Genomic DNA, 25,260 nt, shown 5'->3' on the forward strand with positions numbered 1-25,260 from the left:
GCGCTGTTAAAAGTTGAGTTTTAGAACAATCAGAAAATACCTCATCTGTAACTTCTGAATCTGATTCTGACTCATCCTCTGAATCTGCATCTGAGTCGGTTGAAACCATTAGGGCTAGATTTGCCTCTTCCTCTTCTTCAACTTCCTCCTCAGATGATAGCTCCTCAAAAGTAGCCATCAGACTCTTTTTCAATTTGCTCTTAAATTGTTGCTTCTTTGAGCTGTACCTCTTGCTTTTGTCTTTAGCAGACATTTCTGGACAGTCAGCAATAAAGTGTCCGGGCTTCTTACAGTTGAAGCAGTTCTTTTGATCATCCTTTTTGCTGACAAAATTTCTTGAGCTGTTTCCTCTGAAATTTCTTTTGTTAAGCCTGTTCCATTGCTGAAACTTGGTGAATAAGGCAAACTCATCTTCACCCATTTCTTCCTCTTGGCCATCTGCAGAAGATTCCTCCTCAATGTCAAGAAGCTGAGTCTTAAGAGCTTTGGAAGAAATCCTAGTTGACTGTAAAGCCACAGACTTGGACTTCTTCTTAGCTTCTGAATCAGCATCCAGAACCATCTCATGGCTTCTGAGATTGCTTATCAGAGCCTCAAGACTCAGAGTCTTGAGATTTTGAGCTTCCTCAATTGCAGTGACTTTAGGTCTCCATGCAAGAGGAAGACTTCTCAGAATCTTCTGAACATGGTCATAGGTAGAGTAACTCCTCTTTAGAACTTTGAGACCAGATACAAGGGTTTGAAACCTTGTCAACATGGTTTCAATATTTTCATCTTGTTGCATGGTGAAAAGTTCATATTGCCTTATCAAGAGACTAGCCTTAGCCTCTTGAACTTTCTCGTTACCATCATAGGTAGCACACATAGAGTCAAAGATAGATTTAGCTGAGGACTTGTTTTCTATTCTGACATAATCCTCATGTCTAATAGCACCAACAACAATGTCCTTTACTCTGTGATGCTTAATGTAGATTTTTAGGTTAGCTGGTGTGAGTAACTTTCTGTGCTCAATGGACAACCTTCCATGTTCATTCAAGTTTTCAAAAGTTACTCCCAACTCAACCAAATCCCACAACTCATGATCAATAGCAGTGATATTGCTATAAAGTCTTTCCTTCCACCATTCAAATAATGAAGCATCACCATTGAATATAGGGGTTTTTCTATTGCCACTATGTTCATATGATTCATTATTTAAATAGTCATGCCCAAAAGCAGCTCCAACTCTACCACCACCACTGGCATCACCAGAATTACTCGTTCTAGTACTTTCGTCTCCTCCAGACATAATGTTTTCACAAGATCTTTACTGTCTCACTGTTAAGTGAAAGTAACAGACCAGTGCTCTAGATACCAATTGAAGGTGTGAAAACACAAGAAGGGGGGGTTGAATTGTGTTTTAGCCAAGTTAAAACTTTTTCCAAGTTCTTAACTTAGCTACGATAGCAGCGGATAAACAACACAAAAAATAACGAGATCAGAGAGAGAGAAAGCACACAAGCAATTTATACTAGTTCCTCTCACAAAACGAGAGTAGTCCAGTCCCCTTGCACTTCCAAGGGATTTCACTATAATCACACAAGATTACAAATGCTCAAGCACACAAGCAAGAGACTTCACAACTATGCTTAAGCACACAAGCTTAAGACTTCTCACTTAAGCACATAAGCTTAAGACTTCTCAAACTAACAGAGATAATAAAGTTGTTGAATGAATACAACTGCTCTTAAGAGAACCTTAATAAACAAATACAGTGAGCACAAAGTATTTGGACTAAGAGTTAAAAACACTAGTTCAGAGGTTCAGAGCTTGTATTCGCAAATATGAATTGTTCGAGCGCGTGTAAATAATTGATTGATTCTTTGCAAGCTGATTCTTCTAGTATGTAAAGGACTAAGAAAGAGTCGTTGCAAAGATGATCGTTGATGAAGATAACCTTTTGTCTTCAAGCAGCTTGTCTTGATGCAGTTTGGTCGTTTCCAAAAGAGTAAGAGTTTCAATAACTTTAACCATGTGCAGAGAAGACTTTCCTTATTCAGCTAAGAAGTCTGATAACCCACGTTCTCCATTGTGGACAGACAAAATGCAAGTAGCTGTTCTGATCAAGATTGAAAAGTCCTTTTTTTCATTGGAAAGAGAGTTGACCTTCAAAAGCGAATCTTCACACACTCCAAGATGTACTTCAGTCTTTTAGGAAGTGCTGATGTCTTCATCCTCTGATGCATGTAACTTCTAAATATTCTTAACTTCTGAGATTTTGCGAAACTCTGAGGACTTGTCTTCTGAGCTTTCTTCAGAGCTTATCCGAGACTAAGTTCTGCACACTTAAATTAAATTTTTAGTCCTTCCAATTGTTTATTAATATTTTGTTATCATCAAAACCTTAATAGATTTAGGGGCAAACATTTTTAAATCAATTTTGTTCCAACAGATATGTCTCGACATTCTGTACAACATCTGGTTCTGCTATACCAGAATTTCAAATTTAAAATTAAAGAAATTTTTTTTTTTTAGATTTTTAATATATAAATAAAATACTGCTAGGACGTGCTATTAGTTGCATCAGAGGAGTTCATTAGTTCATGCTTTAAACAAAAGATATAGTTTTCTATTATGTTGATTTAAAGATACTAATCTTAGCTTTCGCAGATTTTGACTAATATCGTAGATTATAAAGGTGATGCTTAACTCTCGTCCTCACATCCGCTAATAAAGTACTTTTTGAAAACCAATTAAAACTTCATTAATCCTAAATTCGCTCTCGTTGTCTTTAGAATTAATGTCTCAGTTTTTACTATCTGGCACCGGGCCTCAACTTTCGCCAATGTTGGCATAATGCCTTAAATAACTCTCACTCTCGTGACGAATTATGGAAACGTATAATTAAAAACTGGATTTCGAAAACGCGTTAAAAACACTCGCATAAACTAATTACAGAACCCCCTATTAGCTACTAACTACACATACTATAAATACTAACCTAGCTAGACATAACTAAAAATAAAGACATAAAATAAATAAATAAAAAGACATAAAATAAAAACAGAAAAATAAAGAAAATAAAATAAAACAAAAGAAACTAAAATAAAGAACCTGAATTAATAAAAGAAAGCTTTGAGTACGGACACCGACAGTGCAACAGCAGCAATAAAAATTTAAACTAAGAGAAGAAACTAAGAATAAATCTAGGTCTCAATTCTCTTCCTCAACTGTTACAAATTGGTGTGTGTGCAAATGTAATAAATTGACACTTATTTATACTAGTAGCTAGGAGACAAAAGCATTGGAAATAGCCGATGTGGGACTTTGGCAAGTGTGGCGAGCGCCACACGATCAGAACTGAATTGGACGGCTGGAGATCATGTATGGCGGGCGACATGCCTTGGGCTTGCTTTGATGCTGGCCCATTTGTTCCTCATGGCGGACGCCATGCTTAATTGGGGGGGGGGGTGTAGCGAGCAGCATGAAGGGTGTGGCGGCCGCCACACTCCTTGTTGTGTTGCTTGGCTGCTTGTGTGCTCGTGTCGTTGATGAGCCACGCAGGTGTGGCCTTTTTTTGTCCCTTTTTTTGATCCATTTTTGCTCCATTTCTCTTTGTTTTCATCAATGTGTCCTTTTTAGCATGTTCCAGTGCAAGTGACTGAAAAACATAAAAATACCAAAGTAATACGACGAAAATGTAGAAATAAATAATAAAAACATAGGCTAAATTAACTAAATAAATAGTACATTTTCTGGTGTATCAAACTCCCCTAAACTCGAACCATTGCTTGTCCTCAAGCAATTTAGCTTGCATATAGAAAACATTTAAAATGCGAAGCAACTCACGCACACAAACTTAGAGAAAGATAACATCACAAGTACTCATACGTGGTCAGAATTTCAAATCGGCTAAGATTAATTAGTTAGGTTCTTACACAATCAAGAAGGGTATTTCAATGACACACAAAGTTCTCCCTCTTATGCATACCGAATTTGGATAATGCCGTTGGACTAAAATCTAAATCTTCTCCTTTGTTTCATCCTTTTTCATTCTAGACAGTCACATTAAGACCCTTTACTTTATCTATATCACACACATGGTAAGAAAGCCGGTTAGCGTCTGTATTCATCTTTTTCAACTCGCATTTAGCTTGATGATGAAAAAAAATTTGTATTACTTTCATAAGCAATATTCATGTATATATATATTTTTCCAAGGTTTAACCGTATTACCACAGTATGAACTTATATTATTTTTTTCTTTAAGGTTTAACCGTATTACCACAGTATGACCTTAAGAATTTGCTTAGATGATTCGCTTATATTCATCGACAAACCTACTTAATGTGTGACTTTATAGATGGTGTCTGACTGGATAGATAAACTACTAAAGGATTCCACAAATTCAAATCAGGAGACTTCTGGGTGTTGGAAAAATAACGATTTTGTTGTAAAATTCCCTAATTTCCTTAACTTAGCCTCCCGTCCTTTCTTAACCTATATACTTTCTATGTGAGCTATTATCCTACATCTTTAGAAAAAAAATTTAATTTGGTTCAAGAAAAGGAAAAATTTAGAAAAACCAAAGTAAATACTATAAATTTTTTTTTTATTATGCGAAAGTAAAAATAGACTAATAAAAATTCAAATGACTAAAAAATAAAGATAGTAGAATACTCCCCTAAACTTAAATCCAACAGTGTCCTCACTGTTGCGACTCAAGAATAGCTTCGGAGCGCAAAACCTGGAGTAGAGATCATGAGGGAGGCCTTTGACGATTTTGAAAATTCTCGAACTGAAGCCTCAAACCGCCAAGTTCTTGTATGACATTGTCGAGTTGTTGTTGACGGTGCTCTTCTGAACACTCCCATTGGTTGTAATAGCCCTGCATTTGATGTTGGCTTTGAAGAATTTGTGCTTGTTGGGCTTGCATGAATTCCATTTGTTCCATCATCTCCTCTTGTTGTTGGTGTATGGCATAAAATAATCCATCGCGCTCTTCATTTATGGCATTTTGGGCGCGTATCTCATGGAGTACATCATCGATAGTGCTTTGCCTTTGATGAGGAGGAACTACCTGCAAAAGTGTTAGAAAAATGTGTAGTGTGTGCAGGTGGAACAATGTTTGCGCCCCCACCAGCAGCAACATTTGGAGAAATGTGCATGGGAGCTCTATTAGTCGCAGAATCATTAGTATAGCAAATATTTCTCGGGTCACGTACATCTGTAAGCCATCGGTTAGGAAGAGTGATATTATTAAAAACACGATTTTGAATCATTAAGTCATATCTACCATCTTCTCTTAACCTCACTAGGTGCATACTCCTTACCATATCTTCATTAATTAAGCGAGGTGGAATATGTTCTAAATTTTCTAATTGAGGTCCTAGTCCTATGGCTTTGGCTATGGTCGTGATTAAGCCTCCAAAAATTATCACTCCTCCCCGTCTTGGATTAACTTGTTAAAGCATATGTGAAAATAAAAACGGGACGGTGTTAATTTTTATTTTTCTAATTGCGGCAAACATATAAAACATTTCCTTTGAGTTAACCTTGTTTAAATTGGCTCGGCCAAAAATAGTACATGCCAATAAGTGGCGAAAATAGAGTAAGGCCGGATTATGGATAGATGAGGCCGTGTTTCCTTCATGACTATTAATTTGCTTATCGGTGATAGCTCTCCAAAAGTGGCTAAAAGTATTTTGCTACTGTTCATCGTTATGGACTTCACATTTTACTTCTTGTCCATGGGGGAAGTGCAAAAGGTCAGCCATATCATTGAAAGAAAATTCATACTCAGTATTAAACATTCGAAAATAAACAGCTCCATGAGAACTCCTAGTTTCAGGAACGGTGTTAACAATTAAGGAGCTAAGGAATTCTAGATTTAGTTGAGTATAAACGGGATTTTGTTGAGATAGAAAATGTCGTACATTTAAATTGTCTAGCAAAAAATTTACGCTATCTAACAATCATAATTTTCTTAAGGTAGAATCGTCGGCATACCTTGTAGCTTGTATTTCCCTCCTTCTCAAATCTTCATAAGTTTGGGATTGATTGGAATTTCTTCTAAAAACTAACTCATAAGCCATTTTGTGATTGGAAAAAGATAGAGAGTTTATGCTTTTGAAAGAAAGTTGTAAAAATGGTGAGATTAGTTTGTGTTGGAAAGACATGTATTTATATCCATGAAAAAGGAATCTCTTTATAAAACATATGGTCCTACCAATTTATTTTCATTGATTGTATTGTAAGGTAAAAAGGAAATTGGTAAGGGAATCAAAATGTGCATGCCATGAATTTCCAAAAACATTTTCCCTATGGAATCTAGAGGCATGGCTCACGCCATGCTTTTTGTAAGAGTGTGGGAAATTGAGTTTTGTTTGCTTGTAAAAGGCTTTTTGACCAAAGACTAATCTTTGTGATTGAATGCACATTTAAATTTGTTTGACCAAATAAATAGATATTCGTAAATGCATATACTAATCGACTAATAGACGGTTACGAAAATAATTGAAAAAAATAATTGCGCAATAAGTACTAAAATAAATACTAATAAAAATACTTAATAACGTATTGAAATGGAAAAGAAAATGTTTGGATGAAAATACTAAAATATGCGGAAATAAAATCACACAGGAAAATAGGGAAATAATTAGTTTTATCCTCCCCCAAACTTATTAAAAGCATTGTCCTCAATGATTGGGCGGAGAAGAGAACGTATTAAAAATAAAAGGCAATCACTAGCCACGTAGAGTTTTTAGAGCGGTATGGATGGTAGCAAATTCTTTGGCACATCTATCGAACTGCTCAATAGCCACGTCCAAGAAGGTGTTGAGATCCGAGCGAAGTGTCGCAATTTTTGCATTGATATCGGCTATAGCAGTTGTATGATCAATCGGGGCAGGTGGTTGGTTGGTGGATTCAGCAGTGTGGATGGGGGATAGTGGTCCAGGTGTATAGTAAAATGGTGGGGTTTGGGGGTCATGTTCATCTTCATCCTCTAAATCATATAGCCAATTAGCCTTATTGTAGACGCTAGTCTTTTCGTGATTTGGAAGGGTAAAATGGTGGACCGGTTTATGGTTGATGACTAGTGTGTAGGGAGTGGGTCCCAAATTGTGTATAATGTCATGATTGAAACAGAAGTTAATGTTGAGGTAGCGGAATCCACTTGATAGTGGTGTACCATATGGTATGAGTTGGCCTAAAGAGTCATCAAGGCCAATGGCTCTAGCTAAAAAGGTAACAAAACCACCAATGCAGATGCGGCGGTTTGGGGTTTCAATGAGCTTTTGAAGGTTGGCTAGAACAAATGGTGCAAGGTTCACTAGGCGACCTTGGAAAGCACAGAACATGATAAATAATTCATCCTTAGAAACAGTAGTGTCATTTTCTTGCTTTCCAAAGATGGTATGGGCTAATATCATGTGAAAGTAGCGTATGGCGGGATTATGGATCTTTAGTTTGTTTCGGTCGGCCGGGTCAGAGTTGGGCTCTCCAGAAATAATTCCCCAAAAGTTGCACAATTCGTAGTCCATGAATTCATCTTCTTGAGTTTTGATTACAGCATCTAGGCCATTGGGTACCTTCATAAATTCAGCAATGTTGCGGTGGGTGTAGGTATAGTCAAGATTGAATAGTCTAAACTTAGTTTGGCCTCGATGGATGGTATATCCATGGTTGGGGGAGTTTTTGAAAGAGCTTAGGAACTCGAGGGTTAAATTACGGTAAGTAGGGAGGGTTGAAAGGTTCAAGGTATCCCACCCCAACTGGTTGATCATAAAGTTGACACTCTCGGCGATACCTAAAGAAATCATCGTGTTATTGTGAGGGAAATTTTGGAATGACATTTCTCGTTCGAACAGGTCCTCGGAGCGTTGTCGCTAGATTTCACTCTTGACATGAACGATTTGGTTATCGCGATACGCCATTTTTTTTTTGTTAAAAATTAAGATATGAATTTGCATAGGTAGTCATACGGGTTAGTGACAATTCAAAGAAAAAGAAAGCAAAAATAAAAGAAAACGATAAAAGTCATGGGTTTCCTCCCACGTAGCGCTTTTGTTTAACGTCGTTGGCTCGACTATCCTAGATTAGTAATTCTAAGGCTTAGGATGTACTTTATGTATTTCTAACTTAGAATCATAAACTAAATTGCTAGAGTTGAAATAGTGCTTGAGGTGCTGTTCGTTTACGGTGAATATTTGGTTTAATTTATTCTTTATTTCAATAGCACCGTTTTGGAAAATTCTAACTATTGTGAAAGGTCCGGACCATCGGGAACGGATTTTTCCAGGGAAAAGTTTTAGTCTAGAATTAAACAGAAGCACTAGTTCACCTACTTTGAATTCCTTTTTAAGTATTCGCTTATTATGCCATTTTCTAGTTCTTTCTTTATAAATTTTAGCATTTTCATAAGCATTCATTTGAATTTCTTCGAGCTCGTGGAGATCAAGAATTCTTTTCTCTCTCGCTTCTTGGTAATCCATGTTTAGTGCCTTAATAGCCCAAAAAGCTTTGTGTTCGAGTTCTATAGGTAAATGGCACGATTTTCCATAGACTAGTTTAAAAGGTGTGGTCCCTATAGGGGTTTTAAACGTTGTCCTATAGGCCCATAGAGCATCGGAGAGTTTATATGACCAATCTTTCCTAGTAGCAACGGTTTTTTTATAGAATTCTTTTAATTTCTCGATTTGATACTTCTACTTGCCCACTAGTTTGTGGGTGGTAAGGGGTTGCTATTCGGTGTTTTATTCCATATTTAAGTAATAATTTTTCGAAGATTTTAGATATGAAGTGAGAGCCACCGTCACTGATGACGAGACGGAGTGTACCGAATCTAGGGAAGATTATATTTTTGAACAGTTTAATCACCACTTGCGTGTCGTTAGTAGGAGAGGCTACAACCTCAATCCATTTTGAGACATAGTCGACAGCGACAAGTATGTATTTGTTTCCACAAGATGATGGGAAGGGTCCCATGAAGTCTATTCCCCACACATCAAAGATTTCTACATCTAAAATGCCTTTTTCTGGCATCTCGTCGCGCCTAGAGATGTTGCCGGTACGTTGGCATCGGTCACAATTTTTAATAGCGACGTGAACGTATTTCCATAGGGTAGGCCAAAAGAAACCAGCTTGTAAGATCTTGGCACAAGTCTTTGAGATGCTAGCGTGCCCTCCATAAGGGGCAAAGTGGCAGTGGGAAATTATTTCATTTATTTCTTCCTCGAGGACACAATGACGGAAGATGCCGTCGGGGCCTCTTCTAAAGAGTAAGGGTTCATCCCAATAATAATTTTTAAGGTCATGGAAGAATTTCTTCTTTTGTTGATAAGTGAATTCTGGTGGGAGTACTCCGGCTGCAAGATACTCCCTCCGTCCCAAATTATAAGGGAAAAAAGCTCATTTTTTTTGTCCCAAATTATGAGAAAAAATCATTTTCAAGAATGTATTTTCCTTATTTTCATAAAATTAAATGCAAATTGCATTTAATTTCTTCTCTCTCTCATTTTCTCAATAAACAACAACCAATAAAAATTGTTTTTACATCTTCCTATGCAACTTATTCCAAGGAAAACCCACAAAATCATACTTCAAATTCTCATGTTTTACTTTTTCTTAATAAGTGTGATTTTTTTATTTTCCCTTATAATTTGGGACGGAGGGAGTAGTTAACGAAATCTGCATACCATGGTACATTACTTTTGATGGAACAGACGTCCTTTATTGGTTGCATGGCAGTGTATTCTTCTAAGGGAAATCCGGCTAAAGTACTCTTTATTTGAGTTAGGAGTCGTTCATAAAGGAAATCATCATCGATTGGTATTAGCTCGGGCTCAATGCCTTATATCCTTGATAGGTGATCCGCTACCACATTTTCAGTCCCTTTCTTGTCTAGGATTTCTAGGTCGAATTCTTGTAAGAGTAAAATCCATCTCAAAAGCCTAGGTTTAGCGTCCTTCTTACTTAATAGGTATCTAATAGCAGCATGGTCAGTATAGATGATTATTTTGGATCCTACTAGGTAAGGACGAAATTTATCCACAGCGAATACGACGGCTAGGAGTTCTTTTTCGGTGGTGGCATAGTTCATTTGCGTAGGATCTAGAGTTCTACTAGCGTAATAGATTGCATGAAGTTTCTTATCTATCCTTTGTCCTAAAACCGCGCCTATGGTGTAATCACTAGCGTCGCACATTATTTCGAAGGGTAGACTCCAATCGGGTGGCTTGATAATTGGTGCGGATATAAGGGCAGTTTTTAATTGTTCGAATGCTTTTAAGCATTCGTCGTTAAAGATAAATTCAACGTCTTTCATTAATAAACCAGTCAAGGGTTTGGTGATTTTAGAGAAGTCTTTAATAAATCGTCGGTAGAAACCGGCGTGTCCTAAGAAACTACGCACTTCTCTTACTGATTTAGGGGGTGGAAGATTTTCTATGACTTGAATTTTAGCTTTATCTACTTCAATCCCCTTATCGGACACTATGTGTCCTAGAGCTATTCCTTATCGAACCATGAAATGACATTTTTCCCAATTAAGCACAAGGTTTACTTTACACATCTTTCAAGTACTTTTTCTAGGTTCGACAGACAACTTTCATAGCTTTGCCCACAAACGGAGAAGTCATCCATAAAGACTTCCATGATGTCATTTATAAAATCGTCGAAGATCGCCATCATGCATCGTTGGAAAGTTGCAGGGGCATTGCATAGTCCAAATGGCATTCGCCGATAAGCAAAAGTTCCATAAGGGCAGGTGAAAGTGGTTTTCTCTTGGTCATCAGGATGAATAGGGATTTGGAAGAATCCTGAGTAACCATCTAAATAGCAGAAATAGGAATGATTAGTCAATCGCTCGAGCATTTGATCAATGAAAGGTAAAGGAAAGTGGTCCTTTCGAGTGGCTTTGTTTAGCTTCCTATAATCTATGCACATCCTATGGCCGGTCACAACTCTTTGTGCAATGGATTCGCCTTTTGCATTTGTCACAACTGTAACTCCTCCCTTCTTCGGGACGACATGGACTGGGTTGACCCATTGGTTGTCGGATATTGGGTATATAATTCCTGCGTCTAAGAGCTTTTGCACTTCTTTCTTAACGACCTCACTTAGAACGGGATTGATCCTTCTTTGAGGTTCTCTAGAGGTTTTACATTCTTCTTCTAGCGAGATGCGATGCATACATATAGAAGGACTTATTCCTTTAAGATCAGAGATGTTATACCCTAAGGCGGTTGGGTATTCATACCTTAAATTTTCAGGCAAGGTTTTGAGTTCTAAAGTCGGTTTGACTGGAGCGGCGTAGGATCTTGCGAAGCTTCGAAGCATTCATCAATAATCTTTTCTGTTGGAGAGGTGGAGGTTTTTAGAATTTCAGAGTATTTGGTTTGATCATTCTCCATCTCTTTCCTACATTCCTCGATGACGTCTAACATGTAGCAATTATCATCTATAGCAGGTGCTTTCATAAATTGTGTTAAAATAAATTCAACTTTTTCTTCACCCACCTCAAAGGTGAGCTTTCCTCTTTTTACGTCTATTATGGCACCGACAGTTGCTAAGAATGACCTTCCTAAGATAATAGGTGTATTGGAGTCTTCCCTATTGTCCATGACTATGAAATCAGTTGGAATGAAGAATTGACCTACTCGGACTAGTACGTTTTCTAGGATACCTAAGGGGTACTTGACAGAACGGTCCGCAAATTGAATTGACATTTTGGTTGGTCTTAATTCGCCCATCTTTAGTTTTTCACATATGGCTATAGGCATTAAACTAATACTAGCTCCTAAATCGCATAGGGCATTATCGATAACATATTTTCCAATAACACACGGTATGGAGAAACTACCGGGGTGTTTTAGCTTAGGAGGCATTTCATTTTGTAAAATGGCACTACACTCGGCAGTGAGCATAACAATTTCCTCATCCTCGATCCTTTTCTTATTAGTTGAGATTTCTTTAAGAAACTTGGCATATGAGGGCATTTTTGTAATGGCTTCGGTAAAAGGTATTGTTATATTTAATTGTTTTAGAAGCTCTACAAATTTCTTAAATTGTCCTATGCTCTTAGATTTCTCAAGTTTTTTAGGATACAGGATGGGTGGTTTATATGGTGGCGGAGGTACATAAGGTTTCTTCTTTTCTACGGTTTCTTCGCCACTTTTCTCTTTTAAATTAGATTCACTCTCTTCCTCAGTTGTCTTACCGGAGTCTTGATGTATGGTTGGAGTGTCGGATTTTGGTTCACTTGGTTCGTCTAATTCTTTTCCACTTCTTAAGATGATAGCATTTACTTGGCCGTTTGGATTTTGTTGTGGTTGTCCAGGAAATGTGCCCGCAGGAGCAGAGGTATACGCTTGTTGTTAGGACACTTGTGCGATTTGTGTTTCTAACATTCTATTGTGGGTGGTCAAGACATCTAGCTTGCTTGTTATTTGCTTAATTTGCTCACTAGTTTGAAGGTTGGTTTGAGCTTGAGTAGCTATGAAGTTTTCCATTAAAAGTTCAAGGTTAGACTTCCTAGGAGCAGAATAGGCAGCTTTTTGGAATCCTGGTGGTGCAGAAGAAGGTGCTTGGCCAGGTGCATATAAAGCGTTGTTGCTCTTGTATGAGAGGTACGGATGGTCCCTCTGGTTTTGGTTATAAGAGTTTCCTTGAGTCTAATTCACTTGATCGGTGGGAGCTTCGGTTAGAAGTTGGCATTCAGCAATAGCATGTCCTTGGCTTCCGCACAACTCACAATTTTGTGTTGTTGCGGCCACGATGGCCTTAGGTGCGGTGGTCAGACTCTCGATCTTTTGAGTTAGGGCATCTATTTTAGCATTGACATGATCTAAACCGCTAATTTCATGCATTCCACCTTTCATTTGAGGTTTCTCTATCGGTGTTCTCTCGCTTCCCCATTGATAGTGATTTTGAGCCATGCTTTCGATAAGCTGATAGGCTTCATTGTAAGCTTTATCCATTAGTGTGCCACCAGCTGCGGCATCTATAGTCAATCATCTATGGTCAATCTTGTGTTGTACAAAAGACCATTGTAAAATGTGTGGATAATAAACCATTCTTCGAGTCCATGATGTGGACATGTCATAATCATTTCCTTATATCTTTCCCACGCTTCGAAAAGAGACTCGTTGTCCCTTTGTCTAAATCCATTGATTTGGGTTCTTAGCATAGCAGTTTTGCTAGGTGGGAAATATCTTGCTAAAAAGACCTTCTACAACTCGTTCCATGTGGTAACTGAGTTGGATGGTAGGGATTAGAGGCAAGCTCTAGCTCTATCCCTTAATGAGAACGGGAATAAACGCAGTCTTATAGCTTCGGGACTGACACCAGTTGCTTTTATAGTATCCGCATATTGCAGAAATACAGTTAAGTGTAGATTAGGGTCTTCATTAGGATTTCCGGAGAATTGGTTTTGTTGAACCATTGATACTAATGAGGGCTTAAGCTCGAAATTGGTTGCCTCAATAGTGGGGGCAACGATGTTGTTATGTGGTTCAGCTTGCGAAAGGGTAGCGAAGGAACTAAGTGGATGATTCGCAGCCACAACTGGTTCCTTAATTACTTCGGTAATTTGTTCTTTGGTTACTTCGGGAATTAGAGTTTCGTTTTGAGTTTGATTTTTAATGTGATCTTGATTTTCAATTTGAATGTTTTCGGTTTCAATGTTTTTGATTGGATTTTCAGGATTCTAGCGTCTCAAGAGACGCTCACGTTCGTTATTGGGTTGCTCAAGTCTTTCGCCTTGGGAGCGAGTGTTTGGCATACGACAGAAAAAAATAAAGTGCCTTAGTCTCTACGGTGTAACACTGGAGTTACGATATCGACTAAATTAGTCCCCGGCAACGGCGCCAAAAACTTGATCGCGTGTTTATCAACCTAACTACAAGTATACAGTTGCGTCGTGTAGTTTTAAAAGATTATCGAACCCAAAGGACGAATAATCGACCTACCGTTATCTAGTGTCACTTTGTAAATCTAAGGCTAATGATTTAAAGGATTTTAAATAATTTAAAATTAAAGAAATATATATTTTTTTTAGATTTTTAAAATATAAATAAAATACTGCTAGGACGTGCTATTAGTTGCATCAGAGGGGTTCATTATTTAGTTCATGCTTTAAACAAAATATATAGTTTTCTATTATGTTGATTTAAAGATACTAAACTTAGCTTTCGCAGATTTTGACTAATATCATAGATTATAAAGGTGGTGTTTAACTCTCGTCCTCACATCCGCTAATAAAGTAGTTTTTGAAAACCAATTATAACTTCATTAATCCTAAATTCGCTCTCGCTGACTTTAGAACTAATGTCTCAGTTTTTACTATCTGGCACTGGCCTCTATCTGGCACTAGGTCTCAATTCTCTTCCTCAACTGTTACAAATTGGTGTGTGTCCAAATGTAAGAAATTGACACTTATTTATACTAGTAGCTAGGAGACAAAAGCATTGGAAATAGCCGATGTGGGACTTTGGCAAGTGTGGCGAGCACCACACGATCAGAACTGAATTGGACGGCTGGAGATCATGTATGGCGGGCGGCATGCCTTGGGCTTGCTTTGATGTTGGCCCGTTTGTTCCTCATGGCGGACGCCATGCTTAATTGGGGGGGTGTGGCGAGCAGCATGAAGGGTGTGGCGGCCGCCACACTCCTTGTTGTGTTGCTTGGCTGCTTGTGTGCTCGTGTCGTTGATGAGCCACGCAGGTGTGGCCTTTTTTTGTCCCTTTTTTTGATCCATTTTTGCTCCATTTCTCTTTGTTTTCATCAATGTGTCCTTTTTAGCATGTTCCAGTGCAAGTGACTGAAAAACATAAAAATACCAAAGTAATACGACGAAAATGTAGAAATAAATAATAAAAACATAGGCTAAATTAACTAAATAAATAGTACATTTTCTGGTGTATCAAACTCCCCTAAACTCGAACCATTGCTTGTCCTCAAGCAATTTAGCTTGCATATAGAAAACATTTAAAATGCGAAGCAACTCACGCACACAAACTTAGAGAAAGATAACATCACAAGTACTCATACGTGGTCAGAATTTCAAATCGGCTAAGATTAATTAGTTAGGTTCTTACACAATCAAGAAGGGTATTTCAATGACACACAAAGTTCTCCCTCTTATGCATACCGAATTTGGATAATGCCGTTGGACTAAAATCTAAATCTTCTCCTTTGTTTCATCCTTTTTCATTCTAGACAGTCACATTAAGACCCTTTACTTTATCTATATCACACACATGGTAAGAAAGCCGGTTAGCGTCTGTATTCATCTTTTTCAACTCGCATTTAGCTTGATGATGAAAAAAAATTTGTATTACTTTCATAAGCAATATTCATGTATATATATTTTTCCAAGGTTTAACCGTATTACCACAGTATGAACTTATATTATTTTTTTCTTTAAGGTTTAACCGTATTACCACAGTATGACCTTAAGAATTTGCTTAGATGATTCGCTTATATTCATCGACAAACCTACTTAATGTGTGACTTTATAGATGGTGTCTGACTGGATAGATAAACTACTAAAGGATTCCACAAATTCAAATCAGGAGACTTCTGGGTGTTGGAAAAATAACGATTTTGTTGTAAAATTCCCTAATTTCCTTAACTTAGCCTCCCGTCCTTTCTTAACCTATATACTTTCTATGTGAGCTATTATCCTACATCTTTAGAAAAAAAATTTAATTTGGTTCAAGAAAAGGAAAAATTTAGAAAAACCAAAGTAAATACTATAAATTTTTTTTTTATTATGCGAAAGTAAAAATAGACTAATAAAAATTCAAATGACTAAAAAATAAAGATAGTAGAATACTCCCCTAAACTTAAATCCAACAGTGTCCTCACTGTTGCGACTCAAGAATAGCTTCGGAGCGCAAAACCTGGAGTAGAGATCATGAGGGAGGCCTTTGACGATTTTGAAAATTCTCGAACTGAAGCCTCAAACCGCCAAGTTCTTGTATGACATTGTCGAGTTGTTGTTGACGGTGCTCTTCTGAACACTCCCATTGGTTGTAATAGCCCTGCATTTGATGTTGGCTTTGAAGAATTTGTGCTTGTTGGGCTTGCATGAATTCCATTTGTTCCATCATCTCCTCTTGTTGTTGGTGTATGGCATAAAATAATCCATCGCGCTCTTCATTTATGGCATTTTGGGCGCGTATCTCATGGAGTACATCATCGATAGTGCTTTGCCTTTGATGAGGAGGAACTACCTGCAAAAGTGTTAGAAAAATGTGTAGTGTGTGCAGGTGGAACAATGATTGCTCCCCCACCAGCAGCAACATTTGGAGAAATGTGCATGGGAGCTCTATTAGTCGCAGAATCATTAGTATAGCAAATATTTCTCGGGTCACGTACATCTGTAAGCCATCGGTTAGGAAGAGTGATATTATTAAAAACACGATTTTGAATCATTAAGTCATATCTACCATCTTCTCTTAACCTCACTAGGTTCATACTCCTTACCATATCTTCATTAATTAAGCGAGGTGGAATATGTTCTAAATTTTCTAATTGAGGTCCTAGTCCTATGGCTTTGGCTATGGTCGTGATTAAGCCTCCAAAAATTATCACTCCTCCCCGTCTTGGATTAACTTGTTAAAGCATATGTGAAAATAAAAACGGGACGGTGTTAATTTTTATTTTTCTAATTGCGGCAAACATATAAAACATTTCCTTGGAGTTAACCTTGTTTAAATTGGCTCGGCCAAAAATAGTACATGCCAATAAGTGGCGAAAATAGAGTAAGGCCGGATTATGGATAGATGAGGCCGTGTTTCCTTCATGACTATTAATTTGCTTATCGGTGATAGCTCTCCAAAAGTGGCTAAAAGTATTTTGCTACTGTTCATCGTTATGGACTTCACATTTTACTTCTTGTCCATGGGGGAAGTGCAAAAGGTCAGCCATATCATTGAAAGAAAATTCATACTCAGTATTAAACATTCGAAAATAAACAGCTCCATGAGAACTCCTAGTTTCAGGAACGGTGTTAACAATTAAGGAGCTAAGGAATTCTAGATTTAGTTGAGTATAAACGGGATTTTGTTGAGATAGAAAATGTCGTACATTTAAATTGTCTAGCAAAAAATTTACGCTATCTAACAATCATAATTTTCTTAAGGTAGAATCGTCGGCATACCTTGTAGCTTGTATTTCCCTCCTTCTCAAATCTTCATAAGTTTGGGATTGATTGGAATTTCTTCTAAAAACTAACTCATAAGCCATTTTGTGATTGGAAAAAGATAGAGAGTTTATGCTTTTGAAAGAAAGTTGTAAAAATGGTGAGATTAGTTTGTGTTGGAAAGACATGTATTTATATCCATGAAAAAGGAATCTCTTTATAAAACATATGGTCCTACCAATTTATTTTCATTGATTGTATTGTAAGGTAAAAAGGAAATTGGTAAGGGAATCAAAATGTGCATGCCATGAATTTCCAAAAACATTTTCCCTATGGAATCTAGAGGCATGGCTCACGCCATGCTTTTTGTAAGAGTGTGGGAAATTGAGTTTTGTTTGCTTGTAAAAGGCTTTTTGACCAAAGACTAATCTTTGTGATTGAATGCACATTTAAATTTGTTTGACCAAATAAATAGATATTCGTAAATGCATATACTAATCGACTAATAGACGGTTACGAAAATAATTGAAAAAAATAATTGCGCAATAAGTACTAAAATAAATACTAATAAAAATACTTAATAACGTATTGAAATGGAAAAGAAAATGTTTGGATGAAAATACTAAAATATGCGGAAATAAAATCACACAGGAAAATAGGGAAATAATTAGTTTTATCCTCCCCCAAACTTATTAAAAGCATTGTCCTCAATGATTGGGCGGAGAAGAGAACGTATTAAAAATAAAAGGCAATCACTAGCCACGTAGAGTTTTTAGAGCGGTATGGATGGTAGCAAATTCTTTGGCACATCTATCGAACTGCTCAATAGCCACGTCCAAGAAGGTGTTGAGATCCGAGCGAAGTGTCGCAATTTTTGCATTGATATCGGCTATAGCAGTTGTATGATAAATCGGGGCAGGTGGTTGGTTGGTGGATTCAGCAGTGTGGATGGGGGATAGTGGTCCAGGTGTATAGTAAAATGGTGGGGTTTGGGGGTCATGTTCATCTTCATCCTCTAAATCATATAGCCAATTAGCCTTATTGTAGACGCTAGTCTTTTCGTGATTTGGAAGGGTAAAATGGTGGACCGGTTTATGGTTGATGACTAGTGTGTAGGGAGTGGGTCCCAAATTGTGTATAATGTCATGATTGAAACAGAAGTTAATGTTGAGGTAGCGGAATCCACTTGATAGTGGTGTACCATATGGTATGAGTTGGCCTAAAGAGTCATCAAGGCCAATGGCTCTAGCTAAAAAGGTAACAAAACCACCAATGCAGATGCGGCGGTTTGGGGTTTCAATGAGCTTTTGAAGGTTGGCTAGAACAAATGGTGCAAGGTTCACTAGGCGACCTTGGAAAGCACAGAACATGATAAATAATTCATCCTTAGAAACAGTAGTGTCATTTTCTTGCTTTCCAAAGATGGTATGGGCTAATATCATGTGAAAGTAGCGTATGGCGGGATTATGGATCTTTAGTTTGTTTCGGTCGGCCGGGTCAGAGTTGGGCTCTCCAGAAATAATTCCCCAAAAGTTGCACAATTCGTAGTCCATGAATTCATCTTCTTGAGTTTTGATTACAGCATCTAGGCCATTGGGTACCTTCATAAATTCAGCAATGTTGCGGTGGGTGTAGGTATAGTCAAGATTGAATAGTCTAAACTTAGTTTGGCCTCGATGGATGGTATATCCATGGTTGGGGGAGTTTTTGAAAGAGCTTAGGAACTCGAGGGTTAAATTACGGTAAGTAGGGAGGGTTGAAAGGTTCAAGGTATCCCACCCCAACTGGTTGATCATAAAGTTGACACTCTCGGCGATACCTAAAGAAATCATCGTGTTATTGTGAGGGAAATTTTGGAATGACATTTCTCGTTCGAACAGGTCCTCGGAGCGTTGTCGCTAGATTTCACTCTTGACATGAACGATTTGGTTATCGCGATACGCCATTTTTTTTTTGTTAAAAATTAAGATATGAATTTGCATAGGTAGTCATACGGGTTAGTGACAATTCAAAGAAAAAGAAAGCAAAAATAAAAGAAAACGATAAAAGTCATGGGTTTCCTCCCACGTAGCGCTTTTGTTTAACGTCGTTGGCTCGACTATCCTAGATTAGTAATTCTAAGGCTTAGGATGTACTTTATGTATTTCTAACTTAGAATCATAAACTAAATTGCTAGAGTTGAAATAGTGCTTGAGGTGCTGTTCGTTTACGGTGAATATTTGGTTTAATTTATTCTTTATTTCAATAGCACCGTTTTGGAAAATTCTAACTATTGTGAAAGGTCCGGACCATCGGGAACGGATTTTTCCAGGGAAAAGTTTTAGTCTAGAATTAAACAGAAGCACTAGTTCACCTACTTTGAATTCCTTTTTAAGTATTCGCTTATTATGCCATTTTCTAGTTCTTTCTTTATAAATTTTAGCATTTTCATAAGCATTCATTTGAATTTCTTCGAGCTCGTGGAGATCAAGAATTCTTTTCTCTCTCGCTTCTTGGTAATCCATGTTTAGTGCCTTAATAGCCCAAAAAGCTTTGTGTTCGAGTTCTATAGGTAAATGGCACGATTTTCCATAGACTAGTTTAAAAGGTGTGGTCCCTATAGGGGTTTTAAACGTTGTCCTATAGGCCCATAGAGCATCGGAGAGTTTATATGACCAATCTTTCCTAGTAGCAACGGTTTTTTTATAGAATTCTTTTAATTTCTCGATTTGATACTTCTACTTGCCCACTAGTTTGTGGGTGGTAAGGGGTTGCTATTCGGTGTTTTATTCCATATTTAAGTAATAATTTTTCGAAGATTTTAGATATGAAGTGAGAGCCACCGTCACTGATGACGAGACGGAGTGTACCGAATCTAGGGAAGATTATATTTTTGAACAGTTTAATCACCACTTGCGTGTCGTTAGTAGGAGAGGCTACAACCTCAATCCATTTTGAGACATAGTCGACAGCGACAAGTATGTATTTGTTTCCACAAGATGATGGGAAGGGTCCCATGAAGTCTATTCCCCACACATCAAAGATTTCTACATCTAAAATGCCTTTTTCTGGCATCTCGTCGCGCCTAGAGATGTTGCCGGTACGTTGGCATCGGTCACAATTTTTAATAGCGACGTGAACGTATTTCCATAGGGTAGGCCAAAAGAAACCAGCTTGTAAGATCTTGGCACAAGTCTTTGAGATGCTAGCGTGCCCTCCATAAGGGGCAAAGTGGCAGTGGGAAATTATTTCATTTATTTCTTCCTCGAGGACACAATGACGGAAGATGCCGTCGGGGCCTCTTCTAAAGAGTAAGGGTTCATCCCAATAATAATTTTTAAGGTCATGGAAGAATTTCTTCTTTTGTTGATAAGTGAATTCTGGTGGGAGTACTCCGGCTGCAAGATACTCCCTCCGTCCCAAATTATAAGGGAAAAAAGCTCATTTTTTTTGTCCCAAATTATGAGAAAAAATCATTTTCAAGAATGTCTTTTCCTTATTTTCATAAAATTAAATGCAAATTGCATTTAATTTCTTCTCTCTCTCATTTTCTCAATAAACAACAACCAATAAAAATTGTTTTTACATCTTCCTATGCAACTTATTCCAAGGAAAACCCACAAAATCATACTTCAAATTCTCATGTTTTACTTTTTCTTAATAAGTGTGATTTTTTTATTTTCCCTTATAATTTGGGACGGAGGGAGTAGTTAACGAAATCTGCATACCATGGTACATTACTTTTGATGGAACAGACGTCCTTTATTGGTTGCATGGCAGTGTATTCTTCTAAGGGAAATCCGGCTAAAGTACTCTTTATTTGAGTTAGGAGTCGTTCATAAAGGAAATCATCATCGATTGGTATTAGCTCGGGCTCAATGCCTTATATCCTTGATAGGTGATCCGCTACCACATTTTCAGTCCCTTTCTTGTCTAGGATTTCTAGGTCGAATTCTTGTAAGAGTAAAATCCATCTCAAAAGCCTAGGTTTAGCGTCCTTCTTACTTAATAGGTATCTAATAGCAGCATGGTCAGTATAGATGATTATTTTGGATCCTACTAGGTAAGGACGAAATTTATCCACAGCGAATACGACGGCTAGGAGTTCTTTTTCGGTGGTGGCATAGTTCATTTGCGTAGGATCTAGAGTTCTACTAGCGTAATAGATTGCATGAAGTTTCTTATCTATCCTTTGTCCTAAAACCGCGCCTATGGTGTAATCACTAGCGTCGCACATTATTTCGAAGGGTAGACTCCAATCGGGTGGCTTGATAATTGGTGCGGATATAAGGGCAGTTTTTAATTGTTCGAATGCTTTTAAGCATTCGTCGTTAAAGATAAATTCAACGTCTTTCATTAATAAACCAGTCAAGGGTTTGGTGATTTTAGAGAAGTCTTTAATAAATCGTCGGTAGAAACCGGCGTGTCCTAAGAAACTACGCACTTCTCTTACTGATTTAGGGGGTGGAAGATTTTCTATGACTTGAATTTTAGCTTTATCTACTTCAATCCCCTTATCGGACACTATGTGTGTCCTAGAACTATTCCTTATCGAACCATGAAATGACATTTTTCCCAATTAAGCACAAGGTTTACTTTACACATCTTTCAAGTACTTTTTCTAGGTTCGACAGACAACTTTCATAGCTTTGCCCACAAACGGAGAAGTCATCCATAAAGACTTCCATGATGTCATTTATAAAATCGTCGAAGATCGCCATCATGCATCGTTGGAAAGTTGCAGGGGCATTGCATAGTCCAAATGGCATTCGCCGATAAGCAAAAGTTCCATAAGGGCAGGTGAAAGTGGTTTTCTCTTGGTCATCAGGATGAATAGGGATTTGGAAGAATCCTGAGTAACCATCTAAATAGCAGAAATAGGAATGATTAGTCAATCGCTCGAGCATTTGATCAATGAAAGGTAAAGGAAAGTGGTCCTTTCGAGTGGCTTTGTTTAGCTTCCTATAATCTATGCACATCCTATGGCCGGTCACAACTCTTTGTGCAATGGATTCGCCTTTTGCATTTGTCACAACTGTAACTCCTCCCTTCTTCGGGACGACATGGACTGGGTTGACCCATTGGTTGTCGGATATTGGGTATATAATTCCTGCGTCTAAGAGCTTTTGCACTTCTTTCTTAACGACCTCACTTAGAACGGGATTGATCCTTCTTTGAGGTTCTCTAGAGGTTTTACATTCTTCTTCTAGCGAGATGCGATGCATACATATAGAAGGACTTATTCCTTTAAGATCAGAGATGTTATACCCTAAGGCGGTTGGGTATTCATACCTTAAATTTTCAGGCAAGGTTTTGAGTTCTAAAGTCGGTTTGACTGGAGCGGCGTAGGATCTTGCGAAGCTTCGAAGCATTCATCAATAATCTTTTATGTTGGAGAGGTGGAGGTTTTTAGAATTTCAGAGTATTTGGTTTGATCATTCTCCATCTCTTTCCTACATTCCTCGATGACGTCTAACATGTAGCAATTATCATCTATAGCAGGTGCTTTCATAAATTGTGTTAAAATAAATTCAACTTTTTCTTCACCCACCTCAAAGGTGAGCTTTCCTCTTTTTACGTCTATTATGGCACCGACAGTTGCTAAGAATGACCTTCCTAAGATAATAGGTGTATTGGAGTCTTCCCTATTGTCCATGACTATGAAATCAGTTGGAATGAAGAATTGACCTACTCGGACTAGTACGTTTTCTAGGATACCTAAGGGGTACTTGACAGAACGGTCCGCAAATTGAATTGACATTTTGGTTGGTCTTAATTCGCCCATCTTTAGTTTTTCACATATGGCTATAGGCATTAAACTAATACTAGCTCCTAAATCGCATAGGGCATTATCGATAACATATTTTCCAATAACACACGGTATGGAGAAACTACCGGGGTGTTTTAGCTTAGGAGGCATTTCATTTTGTAAAATGGCACTACACTCGGCAGTGAGCATAACAATTTCCTCATCCTCGATCCTTTTCTTATTAGTTGAGATTTCTTTAAGAAACTTGGCATATGAGGGCATTTGTGTAATGGCTTCGGTAAAAGGTATTGTTATATTTAATTGTTTTAGAAGCTCTACAAATTTCTTAAATTGTCCTATGCTCTTAGATTTCTCAAGTTTTTTAGGATACAGGATGGGTGGTTTATATGGTGGCGGAGGTACATAAGGTTTCTTCTTTTCTACGGTTTCTTCGCCACTTTTCTCTTTTAAATTAGATTCACTCTCTTCCTCAGTTGTCTTACCGGAGTCTTGATGTATGGTTGGAGTGTCGGATTTTGGTTCACTTGGTTCGTCTAATTCTTTTCCACTTCTTAAGATGATAGCATTTACTTGGCCGTTTGGATTTTGTTGTGGTTGTCCAGGAAATGTGCCCGCAGGAGCAGAGGTATACGCTTGTTGTTAGGACACTTGTGCGATTTGTGTTTCTAACATTCTATTGTGGGTGGTCAAGACATCTAGCTTGCTTGTTATTTGCTTAATTTGCTCACTAGTTTGAAGGTTGGTTTGAGCTTGAGTAGCTATGAAGTTTTCCATTAAAAGTTCAAGGTTAGACTTCCTAGGAGCAGAATAGGCAGCTTTTTGGAATCCTGGTGGTGCAGAAGAAGGTGCTTGGCCAGGTGCATATAAAGCGTTGTTGCTCTTGTATGAGAGGTACGGATGGTCCCTCTGGTTTTGGTTATAAGAGTTTCCTTGAGTCTAATTCACTTGATCGGTGGGAGCTTCGCTTAGAAGTTGGCATTCAGCAATAGCATGTCCTTGGCTTCCGCACAACTCACAATTTTGTGTTGTTGCGGCCACGATGGCCTTAGGTGCGGTGGTCAGACTCTCGATCTTTTGAGTTAGGGCATCTATTTTAGCATTGACATGATCTAAACCGCTAATTTCATGCATTCCACCTTTCATTTGAGGTTTCTCTATCGGTGTTCTCTCGCTTCCCCATTGATAGTGATTTTGAGCCATGCTTTCGATAAGCTGATAGGCTTCATTGTAAGCTTTATCCATTAGTGCGCCACCAGCTGCGGCATCTATAGTCAATCATCTATGGTCAATCTTGTGTTGTACAAAAGACCATTGTAAAATGTGTGGATAATAAACCATTCTTCGAGTCCATGATGTGGACATGTCATAATCATTTCCTTATATCTTTCCCACGCTTCGAAAAGAGACTCGTTGTCCCTTTGTCTAAATCCATTGATTTGGGTTCTTAGCATAGCAGTTTTGCTAGGTGGGAAATATCTTGCTAAAAAGACCTTCTACAACTCGTTCCATGTGGTAACTGAGTTGGATGGTAGGGATTAGAGGCAAGCTCTAGCTCTATCCCTTAATGAGAACGGGAATAAACGCAGTCTTATAGCTTCGGGACTGACACCAGTTGCTTTTATAGTATCCGCATATTGCAGAAATACAGTTAAGTGTAGATTAGGGTCTTCATTAGGATTTCCGGAGAATTGGTTTTGTTGAACCATTGATACTAATGAGGGCTTAAGCTCGAAATTGGTTGCCTCAATAGTGGGGGCAACAATGTTGTTATGTGGTTCAGCTTGCGAAAGGGTAGCGAAGGAACTAAGTGGATGATTCGCAGCCACAACTGGTTCCTTAATTACTTCGGTAATTTGTTCTTTGGTTACTTCGGGAATTAGAGTTTCGTTTTGAGTTTGATTTTTAATGTGATCTTGATTTTCAATTTGAATGTTTTCGGTTTCAATGTTTTTGATTGGATTTTCAGGATTCTAGCGTCTCAAGAGACGCTCACGTTCGTTATTGGGTTGCTCAAGTCTTTCGCCTTGGGAGCGAGTGTTTGGCATACGACAGAAAAAAATAAAGTGCCTTAGTCTCTACGGTGTAACACTGGAGTTACGATATCGACTAAATTAGTCCCCGGCAACGGCGCCAAAAACTTGATCGCGTGTTTATCAACCTAACTACAAGTATACAGTTGCGTCGTGTAGTTTTAAAAGATTATCGAACCCAAAGGACGAATAATCGACCTACCGTTATCTAGTGTCGCTTTGTAAATCTAAGGCTAATGATTTAAAGGATTTTAAATAATTTAAAATTAAAGAAATATATATTTTTTTTAGATTTTTAAAATATAAATAAAATACTGCTAGGACGTGCTATTAGTTGCATCAGAGGGGTTCAT

At 37.9% G+C, this 25,260-nt stretch overlaps 2 protein-coding genes and 2 non-coding genes across 4 annotated transcripts; 2 read left to right on the plus strand and 2 right to left on the minus strand.

The window, feature by feature from the left end:
* Positions 1 to 11,267: 11,267 nt before the first annotated feature.
* LOC123904895 lies at positions 11,268 to 11,978 on the minus strand. The gene has a single exon (XM_045954501.1). It carries the CDS (start codon positions 11,976 to 11,978, stop codon positions 11,268 to 11,270), a length of 711 nt encoding a protein of 236 aa, XP_045810457.1.
* Positions 11,979 to 13,061: 1,083 nt separating this feature from the next.
* LOC123912000 lies at positions 13,062 to 13,168 on the plus strand. Its single transcript, XR_006810855.1, has one exon. It is a non-coding gene; the product is annotated as a small nucleolar RNA R71 (small nucleolar RNA).
* A 9,325-nt stretch (positions 13,169 to 22,493) lies between these two features.
* LOC123904897 lies at positions 22,494 to 24,119 on the minus strand. Its single transcript, XM_045954502.1, has 2 exons — positions 23,894 to 24,119; positions 22,494 to 23,509 (listed from the first exon to the last, which is right to left on the minus strand). The coding sequence occupies exons 1-2, from the start codon at positions 24,117 to 24,119 to the stop codon at positions 22,494 to 22,496; spliced, it is 1,242 nt and encodes a 413-aa protein (XP_045810458.1).
* A 102-nt stretch (positions 24,120 to 24,221) lies between these two features.
* On the plus strand, positions 24,222 to 24,328 carry LOC123912002. The gene has a single exon (XR_006810856.1). It is a non-coding gene; the product is annotated as a small nucleolar RNA R71 (small nucleolar RNA).
* Positions 24,329 to 25,260: the final 932 nt, after the last annotated feature.

This window comes from Trifolium pratense, linkage group LG2, assembly GCF_020283565.1.
Source record: "Trifolium pratense cultivar HEN17-A07 linkage group LG2, ARS_RC_1.1, whole genome shotgun sequence".
Classification (NCBI taxonomy): Eukaryota; Viridiplantae; Streptophyta; class Magnoliopsida; order Fabales; family Fabaceae; genus Trifolium; species Trifolium pratense.